This window comes from Eupeodes corollae, chromosome 1 (assembly GCF_945859685.1).
Source record: "Eupeodes corollae chromosome 1, idEupCoro1.1, whole genome shotgun sequence".
In the NCBI taxonomy this organism is placed as follows: domain Eukaryota; kingdom Metazoa; phylum Arthropoda; class Insecta; order Diptera; family Syrphidae; genus Eupeodes; species Eupeodes corollae.
This window is the reverse complement of record NC_079147.1, coordinates 2,162,933-2,185,713: the sequence shown is the minus strand read 5'-3', so window position 1 is coordinate 2,185,713 and position 22,781 is coordinate 2,162,933. Positions and strand designations below refer to the sequence as shown.

The 22,781-nt window shown below is 32.1% G+C and overlaps 2 protein-coding genes across 5 annotated transcripts; one reads left to right on the top strand and one right to left on the bottom strand.

Annotated features, from left to right (window-relative positions):
• The first annotated feature begins 966 nt into the window (after positions 1 to 966).
• Positions 967 to 18,215, top strand: LOC129939793 (tetraspanin-5). 4 transcript variants are annotated; one of them, XM_056047939.1, is made up of 7 exons: positions 969 to 1,449; positions 1,532 to 1,726; positions 6,085 to 6,165; positions 6,232 to 6,510; positions 6,635 to 6,745; positions 6,922 to 7,038; positions 16,738 to 18,215. In XM_056047939.1, the coding sequence occupies exons 1-7, from the start codon at positions 1,363 to 1,365 to the stop codon at positions 16,804 to 16,806; spliced, it is 939 nt and encodes a 312-aa protein (XP_055903914.1). In that variant the 5' UTR covers positions 969 to 1,362; the 3' UTR covers positions 16,807 to 18,215. The 4 variants fall into 4 exon arrangements, with proteins under 4 accessions (XP_055903913.1, XP_055903912.1, XP_055903914.1 ...); XM_056047938.1 differs by lacking the exon at positions 6,922 to 7,038 and having other exon boundaries at positions 967 to 1,449; XM_056047937.1 differs by lacking the exon at positions 6,922 to 7,038 and having other exon boundaries at positions 967 to 1,449; positions 6,632 to 6,745.
• Positions 18,216 to 19,810: 1,595 nt separating this feature from the next.
• Positions 19,811 to 21,035, bottom strand: LOC129939759 (uncharacterized). Its single transcript, XM_056047882.1, has 4 exons — positions 20,962 to 21,035; positions 20,469 to 20,831; positions 20,170 to 20,407; positions 19,811 to 20,094 (listed from the first exon to the last, which is right to left on the bottom strand). The coding sequence occupies exons 2-4, from the start codon at positions 20,801 to 20,803 to the stop codon at positions 19,966 to 19,968; spliced, it is 702 nt and encodes a 233-aa protein (XP_055903857.1). The 5' UTR covers positions 20,804 to 20,831; positions 20,962 to 21,035; the 3' UTR covers positions 19,811 to 19,965.
• Positions 21,036 to 22,781: the final 1,746 nt, after the last annotated feature.

The window sequence follows — 22,781 nt, the reverse complement described above, 5'->3', positions numbered from 1 at the left end:
ATGCGAGATGATAGACCATGGAAGCCTTAAAGTTCGCTTAAAAAAGTACCAAATCCAATGTGATTCTTTTCCGTCTATCCTTTGAAATAAAAGGTAAAATTCAATTGAAATAAAATGTAAAATTCAACTGAACACTGATAATGAAACTTGTTTGAATAAAAGCTTCTGTTATAAATTAATGTGTAAAATGGCAAAAACAATCGTTAGGAACCAACATATATTGAGTCTACCGCGACGAAACATAAAGCAGAAAAATACCAAGAAACACACTTTTAATATTTATTTCTTTTGGCACCACCTTACTGCCTCCTATATTTCACAATCCAAAACACTTCACTTAAATTAGTCGACTGAATACTGATTTATTTTGTTCACTAATCCTTTTACGTTGTTGTTTTCCGTCTTGAATTTTGCGATTTAGCGTATTCTGATATCAAAAAACATGGACTTGTCATAACATATACAATTTTTGAAGCAATTTAACCCTTTGTATCTCAGTGGCTGTTAAACCACAAAATTATAACTTTTCTGACATGTTCCTAGAAATTTCATGATGAAAACAAAATCCATTTGCGCAAAATATAATTGACACCTTCGGAAACAAAAGATTAATTTAAATTGATTTTTACTCTACTTTTTAAATTTCAATCTTTCTGTGTGTTAAATAATCTTGTTCTGTTTTATGTAAGAGAACAAATGTGTAAAAACGTGTGTTTTTTTTCTGTTTTGCAGTTAACTGTAAACTTTTAATTCATTTTATACGTGTCGCCATCTATGTGTGATCTTAGCCAATAGTCTGTCAAGTTCTATAACTCAACACATTTTCGTTTAAAAGTGTACAGGTACACTCGCATATATCGTAATCTGCTTTGGAAGTGAACAAAACAAATCCAACAAGTAAATACAAATGTCAAAATTTACGATATTTGCAATACATTTTCTTAACATACGATCATTGCTTTCTACTTGTCTTTTTGACTTGACTTGTGATGTGAGTGTGAGATTAGTTGTAGCAAAGTAGTTAGTGGCAGATTTATTGAAGTTGGTAAATAAATTCCATTTATCTCCTCGAAATATGGAAACAAAAACTGCAAACAATCCATAATAAATTAATACACAATGTATATTTTATAAAACTTAGATTCTTAGCTTAGTTAAATAAATTAGTTTAGCTAAAAACAAAAACACGAAACACATCTCACATAGTGCACAATCTGTATAAAACAATTCCCAAACCATTGTTCATTCGGTGATTGGGATTCGCTTCGCATCAAGAACCAAGAAACACAACCAACCAGTTTGCCTACAATACAATTATAAAGCTGACTTGTGATTGTCTGGTCGATTTATGCATATTCAAGAATGCCAGTGCGAAAATATCGTCGCGAAACTAGCGAAATCAGCTGCTGTTTGAAATACATCATCTTCAGTTGCAATGTTTTGTTTTGGGTAAGTTCCTCGATGTCGATATAGTGGGATCCATGATTGGAAAGGGGTTTTCTGTAATTGTTTGTTGCTTTCATCCAATTAGTCTGCTGGACTTTGTGTCCTTGCAATTGGAATCTGGGCATGGAACGAGAAGGATATGTTCAGCAACCTGACGAGGCTAACATTCATCGCCTTGGATCCAGCCTTTGTTTTGATTTGCCTCGGAACTGTGACGTTTATAATCGGCTTTACTGGGAGTGTGGGTGCCCTTCGCGAAAATACTTGCCTTCTATCGATGGTAAGTAGAGAGATTTAATTCCTAATAACGTTAAGGTTTTAAGTTATTATATTTTGTTTACATCGCCCTCGCCTCTGGTCAAAAAGAAAATGGAAAGTTGGGTTTGAAATTAGAGGCTTCAATAAATCTTCCAACCACCAACAACTCATGGTGAGTGGGTGCGTGATTGTATTGTTAATACCTATTTGCTTTCACTATTAAGTGAAAACAATTGAACAGAAGAATGTATGGAACAGCTTGAATAATGAATACAATATATGTACTTATAGGTGTACACATGTGATACATTCTCGCCTCTGTGAGTTGCCAGTTCTTGAGCTAAGAGACTGATGCTAAGTGCTAAAATGACTCATGCACAAGATCATGTTTCAAAAAAGAATATTTATAAGGAAATTCTTTAGGTGTTTAATTTCACGAAAAAAAAAAACGGTTCTTATGTTGAGGCATGGAAATAAGCATTATTATTTTTATGAGAGCTGCATTTAAATGCATGTTTTTGATTTCCACCAAAGAAGTACCTTCTCTTGTCCTACAGAACCTGCCTTTTTTTTGCGGCCTTAGTAAAATATAATATTTGAGTGTTTTCTGATATTGCAACTTAAAAGTTTGTCACTTTTGAGGATAAGGTTTTTTTAAGGACATAAATTTAGCACATTTTAGTCCTAATACATTTTTTAAAAAGGTTTAGTTGAACAAAAGTGCAATTTTCAAGGTAATCCATATTTGTTAATATCAACTTATTAAATAAAACAAAATGTACTTAAATAGTCATGGCAAACAAACAATAGTGCTAAGAAGATAACAAAAAATAATTTTAAAGACGAAAGACAAGAAAAGGACAGTTTCTGACATATCCAAGCTGTTGGAGTGCTCCAAAAAATAGTTTACAACGTACTTCGGCATTTTGAAGAATTTCAAACCATTCAAAACATCGAAGACAAAGTAATTTATCGTTTGTCAGCCAAGGATCCGTTTCAGAGCTCCAGTGCTATCCGCAACGAACTGAAAGAAAATTATGATGTCAACATAGCATCAAGGCCAATAAAACGTCGATTAAATAAACAAAATGTACGTGGTTGCGTTGCCCAGCGAAAGCCACTCGTTTCAAAAAAAAAAAAAATAACCTTCCAAGCCAGATTAGAGTTTGCAAAAACAAATTTGAACAAACCACTCAGTTTTTAGAAAAACCTGCTTTGGAGCGACGAATCTAAATTCTGTCGGTTTTTTTCAGATGGCAAAAAGTATGTATAACGTCCACAGAATATTCAACACAATCCTCTATATACTTTTAAAACGGTCAAACATGGTGGTGAGAATGTTATGGTCTGGGCCACATTTTCCTGGCACGGTGTTGTGTGTGCACATGTGTGCAAAAGTGTTCAGGTACACCATATAATTCCATTTCAGAAGAAAATTTACCACTTCTATGGAGATTTATGGATGACCCTAAGCACAAATCACAACTTGTGAAAATTTTCTAAGAGGCCAATAAAATTAACGTTCTAAAGGGGCCAGCGCAATCACCCGATCTTAATCTGGTCGAAAATTTGTGGAATGATGCGGAACATCAAATTGAAAAATTTGCAAGAATTATGGGAGTACATTCAAGTTGCATGGTATGGCATTCCAGGACAACGATGCGTGGCTTTGATTGAAAGTTTGCCTAGAAGAATCAGTGCAGTCATAAAAAATTCTCTACCAAATACAGAATCCTCCATAATAAAAAGTTGCATACTTTAAAAGTTATCCATCTAAAACTTAAAGTGTGCTAAACTAATGTCCAGGTAAAAGAAGTTGTTTTCAAAAATTTTTCAATTCCTTTTTTACAGGTATAACTTGTGCAATGTTCTTTTCGGGAAAAACATATATCCCACTATTTTGCATTTAAATAAAATATACTTGTACCTTTTTCATTTCATCAAATAAGTGTGCTAAATTCTTGTCCACCACTGTATGTATATATGTATGTTTGTTTATTTAGTTTTTCCAACTATTAATTTACAAATGTTGGAACATTACCTGCATAGTTAAGGAAACTAAAAAGATAAGCAGGCATTAAATTATGTTTTATTTTAAAGACAAAACGTAAAACATTCATTAAAACTCTTTGTTCAACGTTAAGCCACATTAACACATCTAACATATAAGCGATTGCACTTTAAAATTGTTCGCATTGCTTTATTTTGGATAAGTTGAAGTTTATTAATCGTTTCTTGATTACACAAAAACAGAATTGATGGGCAGTATTCAAAGTGTGGTTTTATTATCGCATTGAAGATATTTATTCCACTAACGGTTGAAATATTTGTTCCAATTCTTCTCAATAAGTTAGTTTTTTTTTTTGATATTTTTTCACTACATAGTCTATGTGTTTATTAAATGAAAGTTTGTTGTATATAACAACACCAAGGTACTTTTCTTCTATTATTATTTCTTAGTTTTCATTATGAACTTTAATGTTCGGCACACTTTCACTTGTATTATTACCAATAATCATCAATTTTGTTTTCGTTACATATAATTTTAGCTTGTTTGCTTTAAGCCAAACACTTAGATTATCTAAATTTTCCTACATTTTAGAGACACCTTCTTTTAAATTATCGTAAAATAAAGAATATTCTCTGTTTTGTACTACACTGCCGATGTCATTGATATAAACCTTAAACAGAAAAGTGCCACGGATGGGCCCTTGTGGTACACCAATATCATTTAAGATTTCATTCGATAAAATTTTGCTAACATTAATCTTTTGTGTTCGCCCTGATAGATAGGAAATCATCTAAGATAGTGATTTATTACGCACTTCATAACTTTCAAGTTGTTCAAAGAATATTGATCTGGCTACTGTCTCAAAAGACCGCTTTAAATCAAGAAAGAAGACAGCTTTAAATCAAGAAAAACACTTATTCTTTTTGTTTTTGCGTCAGGTTGTTGTTTCCAATTTGCAATGGCCATATTAAGTGAACGTTCACAAGAATGCTGCTTTCCAAATCCCGACTAGTTATGACGAAGGTTGTGAATGAATGATGTGCAAAATCTTGTAATACAAGATTGTCAAGAAACATACAGAAATAAAGGGAATTACTTAAACATTAGAGTGACCAGCAATAATAAGTTAATACACTTACACTAATTTGTGATAACATTTTTAACGTCAGAACAGTTTTATCAATAATAATTAATAACGCAAAAAACGCCAATGTTTAACCATTCGTATTTATTGAACTGAATATGATTTTAAAGTGAATCGATAATATTAATGATTTGTTATATCTTGGCTTATAAACAATAAGATGCGTCTTGACTTTCATAACGATCTTAGCCAGAATAAATCATTTATACATATAGTGTAGTGCGAGTAGTATATTTTCCCTCTAGGCTTTTATACTCGTCCCGTTTGTATATGGCCGGTCTTCGTTATAAATTATTGTCATATTTGGATGAACATATTTTAAAACTTTTTCAACTCAAAGACTTGTGTTGATATATATACGGAAATGCTCAACAAATTCAAATGAGATGCACCAAAATCTTTGTAAAAACTTAATTTAGTATGCTTCGAAAATTTGTAAATCCAACAAAAGTTGTTCATGCTGTAAGCAACTAAAAAGAAATGGTGTAGCTTCTTTCTTTTTTAAGTATTTGATCATCCGTCCCATAAAAATCCCATGAACAAAATCCCCAAATCCATATTCTTTAAAAACAAAATTCTTAAGCACAGATTCACCATACTTCGAGTAGATCTAAGAAATTATGTTTGGCTCAAAAATCGAAATATGGTGAATCTTACGGATTTGGGTTTGGGAATAATTAGGAACAAGATTAAATCGTATTTTTCTTTTCTTTTTAAAATTATACAACCTAAACAAAAACAACTTCGAATCCATAGCATAGGTATATGTTACACGATATAAGTTTTAAAAGTTCAAGTTTATTAATTTTTGACCGTGTTGCGATGACAGATTTTAACTTATTGTATGCTTTGCGCTCTCCATTTTCGATTTAAGTTTATCACCTCTCCTTATTTCCTCAATTGTAGTTATTTCCCTATCAGTGCATATAGTCCTGAGTTTTTTGTCCCTACAATTAGTTTTTAGAGATTTTGAACTTGGGTATTATCCTTTGGTTAATATACCACGTAGGAAAAACTCGATACGACTAGGTTAATTCGGATTAAAAGATTTCAGTTGGAAAAATTAATATCATTTGAATCATTTTTCATCATAAAATTAAAAAAACACCAAATCAATTAAAATAAAGAATTTTTGAAAACTCAAACCGTTGACTCAATTGGTAATCCGTCTGTAAACCTAAGTAATTGATATAAACATAATTTTTGTCTTCTTTTTCCTTTTCAGTATGCTATATTTTTATCAGTCTTGCTCATATTGGAAATTGGACTAGGCACTCTGGTTTTTATTCTCAAAGACAAAGGATGGGTGGGTTCTGATATACGTTACTAAAAAAATAAGTTGTTTTTTGATTAAATAAATTGTATTTTTCAGATAAAAGATCAAGCCACCGAAGGTTTACGCGCATTTATCATTCACTATCGCGAAGATCCAGATCAACAAAATTTAATCGATTGGATTCAAGAAGATTGGCTTCAGTGTTGTGGAATTGAAGGTCCCAAAGATTGGGACAGTAATAATTACTTCAATTGTTCATCGGGAGCAGTTGGCAGTCGTGAGGCCTGCGGTGTTCCATTTTCATGCTGCAAACGTCGGCCACATGAGCTTATCAAAAACAAACAGTGTGGCTACGACGTCCGAAAGGAGGGCTATGTAAGTGATTAAAACGTTTGTTTACATCAAAAACATTACCATTTTTTGTATTGCAAGCTATATTAATAAACAAACAAAAAAACTAAAATATAAACTTACACACAAATTTCAAAATCTAAAGCAGCCCGCAGAACGTTATATATATGAACGGGGCTGCTTGCGAGCTGGTGAAGATTGGTTGGAGGGGCATTTAATCGCTGTAGCTGGATTCTGCATATGCGTGATGGTTTTACAGGTCATGTGTTTAGTTGTTTTTAGAAATGCTTTTCAATTAAAACTAACGCTTTGATTTCATGCTTTGTAACTAGATATTTAGAATTATTGTAGTTAGATTAGCATGTTGATGAAAAACATTTTTGGATTTTGATTTGTACTGTGATTTTATTTGTTTTATTTTTGTTTTTTTCTTAGAGCACCGAAATTTCAAAAATTATTTACGAAAAAGGATGTGTCCAAGCGGGTGAGGAGTGGGTTGAACGAAATCTCCTCACTATTTCAACAACGTCCATATTTATGATTTTCATGGAGGTATTATGTTTTTTTGTTTGTTTTTATTTACATTTATTTTGTTTAAATTATTTTAGTATTAGAAATATCAATGGCCCTGTTATTATCTTAACTGTGCACTTATACATAAGTATTTAAGTACAAATGTTGAACAAATTTTACTTATCTTTGAAAAGCTGTTATACATTTTTTGTCTAGCACTGAGAAACCTCTTATTTATTTTAGTTTTTTAAAGGAATTGAAATCTTAAAAAGAGGATCTACATATAATAGCAAACCATTTCTTATTTCTATTTAGAAACAAACCCCCTCTTAAATTCGATAAACATACATATGTGTACATACGTATGTCTGATGAAAAACGGGGTTGAAAACAATAAACCGAGAAAATTCGGAAAGAAATAAAAAAACTATGTTTATTCTTTGATAATCAGACATAGAATAAACTATATATTTATTTTTATTATAAAAATAAATTACAAAGAAGAAGTGATTCACTCAGTGTTTAAAGCTAAAATTATAAACAAGTGTTAAGTATTAATTCTTTTAGAACAACATTTTCCCTGAATAATTAATAACAAAATAAAAAGCATGATCAGAAATTAAGGCAAAAAATACTACAATGTTACGTACTGAAAATGCTGAGCTCAAATCAAAAGTAAATTATCTGGAGAGTAAATTTAATTGGCATCAACAGCACCTTCTTAGCAATGACATTGAAATTGCAGGAGTACCAGATGTCAACGAGTCCAACGTTGTAAATAAGGCTAAGGAAATCTTCAACAAAGCTTTGCCTATTGACCTCCCCGACAAAAACATAGAGAAATGTTATGTTAAGAAGGTGCATAGAAAAGATGTGATCGATAGTGGTTCCTCTTCTGCGAATTCGAGAGCAATCATCTGTGTACGATTCTCTGATTTGACCACTAAGCAGCGAATAATGAATGCTAAAGCAAAGAACAAAAAAAATCTAAATACACATGTTTGTGGCCTCGTCAGTAGCAGCAGCAGCAGCAGTGGCAGCAAAAAAAACAACAGCAGCAACAACATTAATACCGGTACGGGAATTTATATAAATGATTCTCTTACCAAGTATACGCAAGCTCTACTAATGAAAGCAAAAGAGACAATTAAACAGAAAGGTGTAAAATATGTTTGGTTTAAAAACAATCAAATACTAGTGAGAAAGGTTGTGGGTGGAAATGTCATCTCTATCAGATCGTTTAATGATCTTGCACTTATTTAGTGCTCTTTGTTTTTCTTTTTATTCATTCTATGAATGATTATAATTATTTGTTAGATGATTTTTTCAACCCCAATCCTAGTAATTCTAACTTTTATAATGTTTTTACAAGTAGTTCTTTTTGCCAGAACAAAATATTTATTGTACACCAAAATGTCAGAAGTTTAAGGGCTAATTTTGCGGAATTTGTTACACATGTTGAATCTTTTGTATGCATTCCAGATGTTGTTTTTGTGTCTGAAATTTGGATATATAGTTTTGAACAAGGTGATTATTTTTTGCCTGGCTTTAATTTTGTGGCCAATACTAATGAAAATTACGCTTCAGGTGGTGTTGGTTGCTTTGTGAAAGATGATCACAAAATAATTGACTTTACTTGTGTAGTTTTTGAATCTGCAGATGTTTTAAGGGTTTCCATTGAAGTTAATCGTGATATTTATGTGTTCTTATGCGTCTATAGACTACATTCATTTAATATTTCGTTGTTTGTTAATGAATTTCCTGGTCTCTTAGAAAAGGAAAACTCAAAAAATTTAATTATTTTAGGGGACTTTAATCTTAATATTTTGGATAATAATGAAGTCGTTTCGAGTTATTTGGCCTTATTGGCGTCGCATGGTCTAGTGTCCTTTATCAATGAGCCCACAAGATGTGAATCAGGTAGCTGCTTAGATCATATTTATGGGCGCTTTAATAATATCAACTTTTATGACTGCGAAAGTAGTGTGCTTAATTTAATGATCACTGATCACTCTATGACAGCCCTTTTACTAAATAATGCTTTAACTAAAAGTTGTAGGGACTCCCAAGCTTCTAATAATTTTACGAAAATAGATTTTTACATGCTTAAAAATGCTCTCTTGTATGAGCTTTGGGAAAACGTTTTTTCTTGTGATGATACTTCATCGTCTTACTCTATCTTTATTAATACGCTTACGAATCACATTCTTAGTTGCTCCCTGTTGTTGCAATCAAAAAATTCAGTTAAAAAACTTAAACCTTGGATTTCAAATTATTTAATCAATAAAGTTAGAGGTAAAAATAAGTTAGGAATAAGGTGATATAAGTACCCTAACAATTTAACTCTTAAAAGAAAATATAAGAAACTTTGTTCCGAACTTAAAAAAGAAATTCCAATTTGCCGGGATAATTATTATCGTTGCCAATTCAACTCTGCAAAAGGTAATCTTAAAGACGAATGGAAAATCGTTAACACCATTTTAAATAAACCTTCTGTTTCAAAAAAACCTAAAAGTATTTCCATCAATGGTTGTGATGTAACGGACAAGCTCGCTATTGCTAATGCTTTCGATAGTTTTTTTTCTAATATTGCCAGCAGTTTGCAACCATGCCCCTCTCATCCTAATTGTACTCTTTGTGTGCCTGTATGCAGATGTGTTGAACCATTCCAAATTAACAGTTTTGTTTTTGAGCCCATAACTCCTTTTGAAATAATTAAGGCTATTGGTAGTTTAAAAAATTCTCATTCTTGCGGAGCTGATGGTATATCTAATATAATTCTTAAGAATATTCGGTTTCATGTGGTAGACGTCTTAGCTTATATATTTAACCGATGCATTTTTGCTGGGGTTTTTCCAACTGACCTTAAATGTGCTGATGTCGTACCACTTTTTAAAAAAGGTTCTGCTCGTGATATAAGCAATTATAGGCCTATTTCTCTTCTTTCAGTTTTCAGCAAAATTTTTGAGAAACTTGTTAAGTCTAGAATATTAAATTATCTAGCTAAAACAAAGTTTTTTAATCCTTTCCAATTTGGGTTTCAAAAAGAAAAATCGACAGAAGATGCACTCTTACAATTTTGTGATCAAATAATGTCAAATATTGACAAGAAAAAATATACAGCTGGTTTATTTATCGATATTACCAAAGCCTTTGATATGGTTAATCACAACTACCTGCTGAGAAAATTGGAAAAGGCCGGCTTTCGTGGCTTTATGCTAAACTTTTTTAGGTCATATCTTGGGAATAGGTCGCAGAGGGTGAAAATGGACGAGATTAGGAGTGAAATTAAGTTCCTTAACTTAAGTGTACCGCAAGGTTCTGTTTTGGGACCGATTTTGTTTCTGATTTACATCAATTCACTCTTTGCACTTGATTTTCGGGGTATACCAACTGCATTTGCAGATGATGTTGGTTTTTCATATGGCTCTAACAGTAGATTGAATCTGTTTTCCGATATAAACCATGATCTTGAGTTATTGAGAATTTGGTTTGCGGAACATAATTTGGTTATGAGTTCAAAAACTAAAATAATGCTCTTTAGTTTGGCTTCTTTACAAAACTTCGAAGTAAACGCATATTTTCATGCTCCAGAATGTCAAAAATATAAGCTACCGAGTTGGAACTGTGTGCATGGTAATTGTTCTCCTACTTATTTTGACAATATAAGCTGTAGCTCTAAGTGCTTTTTGATCGAAAAAGTTGATGAATTTAAATATTTAGGGCTCACTATTGATTCCAGAATGAATTTTTTAAATCATACGAATAATTTGAGACAGTATCTTCGATGCACACTTAGACACTTCTATTATTTGCGTAGTATCGTTTCAACCGATCTTTTAAAAACAATTTATTATGGAATTTTTCAGTCCAAGCTGCAATATGGAATTGCTTGTTGGGGTGGTGCATACCTAAACAAAATTCAACCCTTGTTAGTCTTGCAAAAATACGTCTTAAGAAAAATTTGTCGCAAGGCGAGTAGACAACCGAGTTTCCCTTTATTTTGTGACCTAAAAATTCTACCTGTGCGCCATTTGTATTGTTTTAAGGTGCTTAAAACTTTCTTTATGAAGTCTGGTAATCGAAATTTTCGATTAATATCTAGTCACGGTTTGCGTGGAAACTCTTTGAACATGTACACGGTACCTTTTTTTCGAACTACTGCATTTCGTAACTTTTATTCTGTTTTCTCTTTTCGTTTATTTAACAAGCTTCCTCATTCTATAAGAGCAATTTCATCACTTGGTTTGTTTATAAAACATTTGAAAATTTGGCTTTTTGGTTTCAATTATTCAAATTTTGAGTCATTCATTTCTGGCACTCTGGTTTAAGGGGGTATTCTGGTCTAGAGACATGAATTTTAGGTAATTTTTGAAGTGCTGTAGAAAAAATCAAGCAACAATTTTACCATCAAATTTTGTATACATTATTTATTTACATTAGAAGCATACAAAAAAAATAAAAAAGTAAAAAAAAAATCAAAATTCCGTTAGTTATCAGCTGATGGAGTGGTGCGTCTCAAAAATTTGGTGCGTGCCCATACCCACGATTTTAACTCTCCTAGAAATCTGAAATCAAAAACTAAAAAAGATTATTAATCTACAATAATGTTGCAATGTCTGGAACTACGGAAAAGTTACAAACATTTTTTTTTACAAAATGGCGACTGTCTAAAGAAAAATAAAAAAATTTTACCATTTTTTTGAACATTCTTCGATTTGTTAAAAATAGTAAAAAAAAAATTGGGGGATGGCCGTAGTTCCGGACGTAGACAAGTCCCTAAAGAAGACTCTCTTAAAATTTCAAGTAAATCGGTTCGGCTAAACTTGATAAATCGTGGGTATCAGATTCAAAAAGACAGTTCTGAGAAAAACGCGTTTAAAGTACCCCATTATGTCTTTTGTTCTATTAGTTGCAGCCCAACCGATTTGGATGGCTGCTCAGCAAAATACTTATTTCTCCGAAAATAATTTGAATTTGGGAAAATCCTCTCGTAGACATATTCTTAAATAGTTAAACTATGAAAATATGAAAAGAAAAAAAAACGATTTTTTTTTATTTCTAGACCAGAATACCCCCTTAAATGAGTTTTTTTTTGTATATATTGTTTAAATATTTTTTATTTTTTTTTTGTTCCTTCTTGCATCTTTTCTTTGCATTTTAAAAATATTTAGTCTAATAATAATGAATTTATTGATTGATTTTTGAAGTATGTAACTTGGTTAAATTTCATATTTTTTTCTTTTCTTTTCTTAATTTACTAGCTATTTTTTAATCATTGTAATTTTTTACAGAGGGTCACCCCACCCATTAATTCATTTTCAATTTTTGTATTGCTTTTTTTTTTATGTGGCATTCAACACTATTTAATATACCTTGTATATTCGATACAGAATGTCACTATTTTTCTTATTTATATGATTTATTACATTTTATATATATATATTATTATTTTGTTATTATGAATTTATAAGAAATAAAAAATTATATCTATCTATCTATCTAAGGTAGTAAAAATTTCTGGTCATTTGTAAAAAACGTACGAAACACCACGTCATCCTCGGTTCCAACGCTCGTCCACAATGTCACTTCCTATGTAAGCTGGATTGATAAAGCCAATTTTCTTACAGCACATTTTGCTGTTAATTAGACGCTACCGGATAGTGTGATGAGTCCTCCTGTTCTTGAGAGCGTAAATGATTCTATGGGACGAATCTTCTTTCGCACTCGTGCAGTCGAAAGAGTACTGAAAGGCCTTGACATACACAAATCCACTGGCCCGGATAGTATTCCCCTATTGTTCTGAAGAGGTGTTCTTCAACGCTGGCAAAACACTGCGTAAGCTTTTCCATATGTCCTATTCTTCAGGTCTCTTCCCGAGTGGATGGAAAACTGCATTTGTCCAGCCTGTCCCTAAAAAAGGCGAATCCTCCTCTCCCTCAAACTATCGTCCAATTGCACTTACGTCCCTTCTTTCTAAGGTCATGGAAACGCTAATTAATTTTCAGCTTAAGAAATATCTTGAAAACGGAAGCTTCTTAATGACCGACAGTATGGCTTTCGTAGCAATAGGTCCACTGGTGATCTCATGGTTCATCTCACCGAACAGTGGAACAAATCTTTACATCGTTTTGGAGAAGGTAAGATTTTTGCACTTGATATTTTAAAAGAATTTGATAGAGTTTGGCACCAAGCTCTCTTATCGAAAATGCGTGCTTTTGGTATTGATGAATCTCTTCTTCGTTGGATTAGAAATTACCTTTCTAACTGTTCAATACAAGTTGTATTGGATGGTTTCAAGTCTGAAATTCATAAAATAAATGCTGGTGTACCCCGGGGCTCCGTTTTGTCTCTGACTCTCTTCCTTATATTGATAAACGATCTTTTGTCTGTCACTTCTAATCCATTAAACTGTTTCACCGATGATAGTACCCTCAGCTTTTCATATTCGTTTCTAGATTCACATCCTTGTCCTTCGGATGTGCAATTTAAACGGCGCGTAGGATAAGCTCATTAAATTCTGATCTTGACAGCATTGTACAATGAGGAATCAAAAACCGTGTAGAATTTAATGCTTCGAAAACTCAATGCTGTCTCCTGTCGTTAAAGCGTAACCCACCCCGATGCCGCTATCCATGAGCGGCAATTGCATCCAAGAAACTAATCAACTTTCATTACTCGGTATGAATATCACAGATCATCTCTTATGGAATGATCACATATTCGATATCGCCAAAAATGCTGCCAGGTGCTTAGGATTTCTCCGAAGATGCAAGAAATTTTTCATCACTTCTGATCTGGCTATAATCTACAAAGCTTTTATACGTCCAAAGCTTGAATATAATTTGCATATCTAAGCAGGTGCCCCCAAAACAAGTTTAAATCTCTTGGGGCTTTAAAAATGAAAGGCGACAGAACTATAATCGAAACATTTACATCGCTAGAACACCGTCGCAATGTTTCATGCCTTTCGTTATTTTATAGATATTTTTACAAACAATTTTCTGTCGAAGTAGCCAGTTTCATTCCACCCCTTAAACAATTCAGCCGTAATACTCGCACTTCTAGGAATGCTTATCAGTTTACCCTTGAGCTCAATTTCAGGCTTACTGTCAAGTATACAGGTTCTTTCTTAAATCGCACATCGATAATGTGGAATGCTTTGCCCAACTCTGTTTTTCCCTCCCATTTTGATGTTCAGAACTTTAAGACCAATGTGCACCGGTATCTCCTTTTTAATCCTAATTTTCCTAACGCTCGCACTATAAACATATAAAGGGTACTAATAACCCCTTGAGCTCTTGTGAATATAAAAAAAATTTTAACTAATTAATCCTTATCGCTTAGCATCTACTGTGTGCTTGGTAGATGCAAAGCTTTATTAAAAATATCGGCTAACATTTCGTTGGTTGGAATGTATTTTAAATTTATAATTTCATCTTGTATTTTTTCCCGAACAAATTTTGCTTTTGTTTCTACATGTTTGGTTCTGGCTGAATATGAGTTGTTTTTCCCTAGTTAAATAGCACTTTTGTTATAACAATAAATAACCATTTGATAAGAACATTCTGGAAACAATTCAGCATCTAAACGTTTGAGCCACATTGATTCTTGTACAGCAGCAACCGACTCAGTTGTAGAAAGTACCACAGTTGGTTGTTGTTTTGATGACCATGTAATTGCGGTGCCTTGCATCGTAAAAACGTAACCTGTTGATGACTTACGCTGATCGATGTCGCTAGCCCAGTTGGCATCGCAGAATCATTGAATCTGGTTAGGTTTCTTCAAGTAGATAAGTTTCGATTATTATTTTTCCTTTTCTGTAGTTGGGGACATTTTCAGCGATATCTTCTGATTTAAATCTAAAGGTGTCGATACTGGATTGCAATGGACCTACAACTGAAGATGCATCACCCAAGTCTTGCATTTCGAAGTTTTTCATTAAGCTTTCTTTAACAAATAATTCTTGGCTTTCATCGTTGGAGAAAATCAAAACGTCATCTACGTAAACAGCAACGAAGATCGTGCTGCTTTTGGAAGCTTTATAATGATGCATTGATCGGCTTCAGAACGCTTTAGACCAGCCTCCAAGAGCACATCATTCAACTTTTCATTCCATACTCGACTGGACTGCTTTAATCCTACAGAGATTTATTGAGCTTGCATACCTTTTGTGATCCATCACGGAAGTTATCTGGCTGTACCATAAAGATATCTTCTTTTATGTCTCCATTCAAAGAAGCAGTAACAGCATCCATCTGACAAATATTGAGGTCATATTTGGATGCAATCGCAATTAAAAAACGAATCGACGAGTACGAGTTGAAAAAGTTTCTTGATAGTCGATGCTTTTTTTGGGAGCAGCCTTTAACTACCCAACGAGCTTTATACCTTAATACACCGCCATGCACATCTCGATTCGTTTTAAATAACCATTTGCATTTGATGGGTTGCTTGTCTTTGGGTAGGTCTACTAAATTCCATGTGTGATTCAAATAGAGAGAATCAAATTCGGTTTCCATTGCCTTTTGCCACATAGGTACTTCAGGACGTGTCAAAGCATCTTCAATAGTTTCCGGGTCATTTTCTTCAAGCTTAACATTGAAACTTGCCTGATATTTTGGATTTGGCTTAGGAATTCGATCGGACCTTCCAACAGGAACAACATCTTCTTCAATTAAACCAGTTGTAGGTTCAACATCATCATCGATATGTATTGTGTCTTCTGTTTCCACTTTTGCCACTTTGGTTTTCAACGAGAGCCTTGAACGTTAAAAACGTCTCGAAAACTTCGGACTTCTGCGTCACTGGATAAAGATATAGCTTTCGACTATAATCGTAGATAAATGTTACGAAAAATCTACATCCTGATATTGGTCCACAGACATCTGAGTGGATCAACTCCAAAACTTCTTTCGCACGCGAACCAGTTGACTTGAAAAGTTCCCTTGTTTTCTTCCCCTTGATGGATATTACACATTTTTCATCCATGAAAAACGAGTTTAAAACAATAAACCGAGAATTAAGAATTCTTAATAAGATTAAAAATTAGTTTTAAATCGTTTCGCGATTTTCTGGTTAAACCTATTTTAACGTTTTTGTATGTCAGGTAAAGACTTACAAATAATGATGATTTTTTAAAAAATAAGTGAGCTACTGAAAATGTTAAAAACGAAATATTAAAAAAAAGGATTGTAGATATGGAAAATCACGATTTTTTGGGAAAAATTATTTTATGTATTTAAATAGCTTAAAAAAGCCTAATTTAAAACTTTTTTCGATTTTAAAAGGTTGTATTTGAAAAATCTGACGTGATAGATTAATTTTGAACTCGGATTCGAATAGATGTAGAGTTTTCATAAATCCAAAGCTTATATTCAGACTATCCAGGGTTGTCTCCCAAGTTTTGGTGACCTAACACGGGTTTAATCTTAATCCATCACTGAATTATTGTGGTTAAGTCTACTAAAATGGTTTTAATCCTGTGCGTACAGTGCGAAGTCTGTACACTAAAATCTTTTAATTTGATGGACGTAATTTAGAAATCATTTCACCTTAGAAGCAAGCAAATTTGAATGCGTTTACTTTTTCGTGTTTTATTCTTATCCATAACATTAGTATACATGAAGTTAGTGTTTATGAATATTAATTTACTTCGCCCTTTTTTTACTGTATGTTGTTTTAAAATTTGTTTTATTAGATTTAATCAATAATATCAATTCTTTTTTTACCATGCAGATATTAGGAATATGCTTTGCACAAAACCTCAGAGCAGACATCTATGCGCAAAAATCGAAATGGCACTGACACTTGCCCGCCCCCTCCGCTATATAAAATTGTCGTAAGTTTTCCAACAAAGCAAAACACCTCAACAACACCGATTGTCGACTATTAAGTTGTACCAAGCAGCATTACTATCTTTTCACATAAATACAAAAAGAAACAAGTGCAGCGTAAACGTATTTCAAGGAGTCTCCACCGCATAACATATCACACACACGCATTCTTATAAGTAAAAGAATAACACCGCACGAAGGAATGGACAAAAACTTCAAAATCAAATAAAAGAAAACAAATTATATTTTTTTAAATTGTTTTGCATACAACAACACCTAAATTAAACTTCTTTGCTATTTAAATCTTGTACTCAACAATACTGTGATCTGTTTTATATTCCTCAACTAAATATAAACAATTTACATACTACTACTAACTAAACTACTCAATTCACTTAACTTCTCAGTAACGCAAATACAAATCCTTATGTCTTGCAATTGTTGCTTCGCAAATATTATATTCTTGAATTAATTACTATATTTTTTAATAGATTTTCCATGCGCGCTTTAATAATACAAACATACATATATGAACGGAATAATAACTAATGCAATTTTTATAAATATATTTATGTGTTCAATAAGTAATCAATTTGCACAAAACGGAAATAATAATATTGGTACAATCAAAAAATATATAGCGATATTTAAAAGTTTATAGATTGTGATTGTTGAAATCGAATCGGGGGCGCGGGCGGTTCCATCTTTAATATTAAAATAAGTTCTAATTTTGTTTTTGTTTTTTGAAAACCATTCTTCTGCTCTCACTCTTGGACAGAGGGATCTATGTATTTCGAAACCTTTGAAGACTTAAACCCTATCTTTAAGTACGTCTCTACTGGATTTTCAGTGAGCTTAACAAACAAAATTTAATGGTTAAAATAACTCTAATTAAATAATAATCAATACCTTTAATAATTACTCAGACTATGAAAAATATTTTGAGCAAGTCATTCGAATATAAAAAAATAAAACCATATGTTAAATAAAACAAAAATAATGTTGCCAATCTCAAAAATATATAAAAACTTAAAACGCGCTAAACAAAATTGTTGTTAAAAGACTTGAAACTTTTCGCTGATTCTATTGATAATCGAAAGAAATATTTATAATATAATAAATACAAATAAATGGCAATTATAAAATATATTAATATTATAATATTTTTTTTTAAGAATATATAAAGTAAATAAGTCTTCATTTTTTGTGTATGGCAATTCATTCCATTTCTATTGTGATGTTTTAATATGCAAACAAATTACTAGTAAATAATATAATGTACGTATTTAAGAATATCTACTGTATTAATATACAAAATAATATTTATAAATATGCATATAAAATAAAAAAAAAATAAACAATACAACTTTGCCAATTCTAGTTATGTGTTTTTTTTTTTATTTGTGAGAATTTTCTTGAACACAATTGATTTCAAAACTTTAAAAAGTTATATTTTAAATGTAAAATCAATGAAATTACGTTTTGTGTAACATAGTTTGAAGAAAAGTAACGAACGCGATGAATATCGAACATTTTTGGCACTTTTTACAGTAGAGCGTAGAAAAGTGATTTTTCGAGAGGCCACTGATTATCAGTTTTTCCAAATTTAAAACAATGATTTTGTTTCATAACACTTAATTCGAATGTCGCGATTTGATAATTATGACAATTTTGGTCCCGATTGCAGTGACAAGGACGACCTTTATTTTCTCTTCTATTTTCTTTTGTTTGTTGAACGAACTTCACAATTGTTTTTTTGGACATAACATATCTAACTGTCTCTTCTCTCGAAACCAAGCCGCCAACCATTTGGCATTGGCTACTCAGATATTTTTTCTTCTAATAAAATTAAAATAATTTTGTAAAATCTTTTTTACATCCAATAAAACATAACTTTTGCTAACAGGTTTTATTAGTAGTTTTTTCTTTATTTCATTGTTTATGGGCCGTATTATCACTCGCGAGTCGCCTATTCAAATAAGCGAACTTAAAAATGATTTTTATGATTTGTTGCATAAGAATATCGGCCAGTTTTTTATATTTTTTGTTTAAATTCTCTATAAAGGTTTTAACTGGGTTACAAGCCGAATATTGATTGTTTGAAATTAGAAGCACGCTGAATTTGCTGAAATCACCTCAAATCGGGAGTTATAATGTTCATCCAACCTTACAACGATCGCAGAAAGTTCACCAAATTATACGAAAAAAAGGAACATTTTTTTACCGACAGTGAATTAAAACATTTTTGTCTGTATTGGACGGGTTCATATCTGGCATCCACAAAATTAACGCTGGGGCCTGATTATGAGGTTCGCGGCGGATTTAAATATAATTAATGGCGATATGACTGATAAGTGCATATAAATTGTTTTTAAACTTATCAATTAATTATTTAAAGACAACATTTCTTTACAATATAACAAAAAAACATTCCTTCGTGTAAATATATTCGAGTTAAGATTGTTGAAATATATTTCTAAAACCGATGGATTTAAATCTAAATTTATTTGGATACGAACTGATAAAAATATTAAACATAAAGTTAACAATTTAAATAATTAGAAAAAAAAAATAGATTATAATGGTTAACTGCACTGTTGGAACTTTAGTTTCATCTGCTAAGATTTGTTTGAATCGGCAATCGATTTCGCAAGTTATTTTGGCTAACATTAAAGTGAAATCGATACAAAACTGATAAAATGGTTCCACTCAGAATTACAACAATAAAGCAAAGTTAAACATACTTGCGGTAATTAGTTGGAGATGGAAGACCTATTAGTTTTAGCCTTTAAAGATAAGAAGGCAAAGCTACTCCATGTGACTATGGGAGAAAACCTTGAGAACAATCTTCGGACACCTCCAAGCGTATGAATATAAACGGAGTAATAAGGGACCTATAGCAAATAACCCTATTCAAGGACTGATTTAATGTCAGATGTTGTTTTTGACTCAGAATTAAAACGAGTTGTATAACATAACACAACTTTATTTCATTTCAACTAATAATTCATTTAAGTTAACTCTATTAATTCTCAAAAATGTATCTGTTTGTTTTTGATGTTTTCTTAGGATCACATATTGTTGTAAATTCAAGTGTATTTATTACATAACGACGTCATTAAAACCATGGTTATTTGTTTCTGACTGTCTTCCAGACAAAAAATCCGAATGAGGCAATCAATGCAGTTGAAAGCAAAACACCAAAGGTTTTTGATGTCAGTCGACTTTTCATGCTATTAACAGAATCCGATTTTGTTTGCTGGGAAATTAAAGAAAATCACAAATTGTTAAATTTATTTTCGTTACGAATTTTCATCTTCGTTGTAATAGCAACCTTATCAAGTTCATTGAGTTGAAAATCAATTTCATTAGTGACACGCTGCAGTTCATCTAAAGCATCCAATACGAAACGACTCGCGAAATTCTTCTCCCCAACTACAACATCTTCGGATGGAATGATTTTAAGTTTATAATTAGCAGCAGCCAAAGCTGATCGCATCGCCTCTAAATGAGATGAAGTTCTCTTAAGTATGGTATCATTGTACAATTGTGCTTCTTTAGAGTCTTTAATTCTGGAAGAAGATTTTATTTTAAATGAAGTTCGTTTTTATGTTTGGTAAAAAAGAACTCAACTGTGTATAGGAACGTTCTTGCTTAGGCATTAATTTGAAGAATTCCAATAGTGACTGACGTTGTTTGTCATCCTTACACCCAATAAGTTCTAGGTCTTTGTCGGTTAATGATGCTAGTTCTCCAAAAGTTACATTGGCGTTAATAAGGTTATCACTAAGTTCGCCTACGTCTCCTTCAACAGTGGCTAATAGAGCTTCAAACACTTCCCGCGATGCCTGCTGGCTACCTTTGAGTTTTCTTTGTTTGCCTTGGAACTCTCGTAGCTCAACATCACTGCCCTCGTAAGGATATGCTCTTGCTTCGATCCTTGTTGCGCTTAACGACGTGAAATCCATTTCAATTATGGTTAGATTGTTGTATCTCCTTAGAATTAATACAAAGAATGATATTTATTTGTGCTTGGTTATATTTTACTATAATTTGGAAAATGATTTATTGTGTTAAAATCTGAATAAACTGAAGATTTATTGAAGAAATCTGAAGATTTGTTTACCTTTGGATTTTACGGTTGCCTACAATAAGTTTGAATGACAGCTGTCACTAGGAATTGTCATCCATCAAATGTTTTACTAAGGGCTCTCAAACTGTTGAACTAAGGCTACGTACATACCTGTTTTATGGCGAATGTACTGTACATGCATGTCCATAGATATTATTTAAAAGACGAGATTTGCGTGTTAAAGCCTAGTACATACTTCCTCGTGAAGTGAACGTTCGCCAGTTGAGAAAGTGAACTTTTGACATTGCTCACTGGTACACACTTGTGAGTACACGTTGTGAACATTTGACTTCAGCTTCACCAACAGTTCCCGTACATTTTGCACGTGAATTGCCCGTGAACGAAAACTCTCCACTTTGTTCTCCACTCAGCTTCACGAGCAAGTTCACGGGTGAACCAAAAACTGAAATTTGTATGGGTTCACGAGATGGTTCACAAGTATGTACTAGGCTTAAGGCTTTATTAAATTCAACTTAAAAAATTGAACAAAATGTTTGTCTTTTACAAACACATTGGGAATTTCTATCTCCTACCTCTATAAAAAAGAATTGAAAAGTTAAAACGGAGTTAGCTTTCACTTTTTCAAAACTCCTGCACATGTAAACAAGAAGTTGAAACAATTGAGTGATAGATGCCTCTTAGATCTTAATTATTTTGTGAATTTTTCTGTCTAATAAAACAGCAGAAATTATAAAATTGAAGTGACAGAATTTGGAAAAGTAAAGATAAAATATATTACACTTCCACAAAATTTAATTATTTTCACAAGGCAATTGTGCAAAAAGAACATTTGTCGCTTCGTTAAAGTTTTCAAAAATTACATTTCTGCCTGCTTTCTTGCTTACTCATTTAACTATACATTTAAATTTTTGTTTTAATCTTAGACAGAGATGGTGAGGATCTCATTTCCTAAAAAGGGGACTATGAAGATTCTGTTTAAAAATAAAAAAAAATCATCATGACGGTTTCAACTGCTTTTCGCAAAGCAATAGAAGTTGTTTTTCTTCTGAAGTGTCATATAATTTTAGTAAACTCAGTACAATCAACATATGTTTTTTTTTTCAGAGATAGATGTCGCTACCATATGCTGATATTAGCCGTCTTTTATTATCAACATGATCTGATCCGGATCAGATAATGATAATAAAACATCATTGGATCATTTTTTTTTATCATTTAAAGTTTGGTAGCAGCGTCAAATTCGTTCTTTCAAAAGTGACATTTCAAAATAAAGCAAAACAAAAAATCAAACCCCGAAAATTAAGTTTTGGTTTCTTCTGCACCCCAGTTTCTACTTGGCCTAAAAATAAAATCAAATTTGATGAATGCAATACGAGATAGGTATATTTAATTTACAAATTATATACAATTTATTTGTGTTTTCCATTTTGTGTGGTTGCAGATTTGGGAATTGTTTGACGTTTAAAACAGAGTTGCCCAAACAACATTTTATTTCATGAATATTTTTTTGTTGTTCTTTTTAGGAAAAAATGATATCCATTAATGGGGATAAATAAATTTCAAGTTCACTAATTTATATTTTATTTTGGCAAAGGTTTTTGTTTTGTGTGTTTTAGATAAAAAGTAAATAAAAATGAAATTGCTTACTTTCTATTTAAAATCTTGTTTTTTCAGTCGGATGGAAATGTAACTTCGTCAATATGGGTTATATTTTAAATAGTTGGTAGTGATACCAACATTTACATGTTGTATTACAAATTGCATCCCTGTCTGTGCGAAATAGATACAAAAATTTTGGATTTCAAATTAAGATCCAAACACAAAGCTGGATCTTGATTTGGTGTTGTAATGCA

What these genes read in the sequence shown, in the direction of transcription:
- LOC129939793 (XM_056047939.1), top strand. Translation starts at nt 1,363, where the DNA reads ATGCCAGTGCGAAAATATCGTCGCGAAACTAGCGAAATCAGCTGCTGT. An exon ending in TTCTCAAAGACAAAGGATGG is followed by an intron (nt 6,166 to 6,231) that starts GTGGGTTCTGAT and finishes TGTATTTTTCAG; the next exon opens with ATAAAAGATCAAGCCACCGA. An exon ending in TATTTATGATTTTCATGGAG is followed by an intron (nt 7,039 to 16,737) that starts GTATTATGTTTT and finishes TTTACCATGCAG; the next exon opens with ATATTAGGAATATGCTTTGC.
- LOC129939759 (XM_056047882.1), bottom strand. Translation starts at nt 20,803, where the DNA reads ATGGATTTCACGTCGTTAAGCGCAACAAGGATCGAAGCAAGAGCATAT. An exon ending in CAAGAACGTTCCTATACACA is followed by an intron (nt 20,408 to 20,468) that starts GTTGAGTTCTTT and finishes ATCTTCTTCCAG; the next exon opens with AATTAAAGACTCTAAAGAAG. An exon ending in AACTCAATGAACTTGATAAG is followed by an intron (nt 20,095 to 20,169) that starts GTTGCTATTACA and finishes TTAATTTCCCAG; the next exon opens with CAAACAAAATCGGATTCTGT.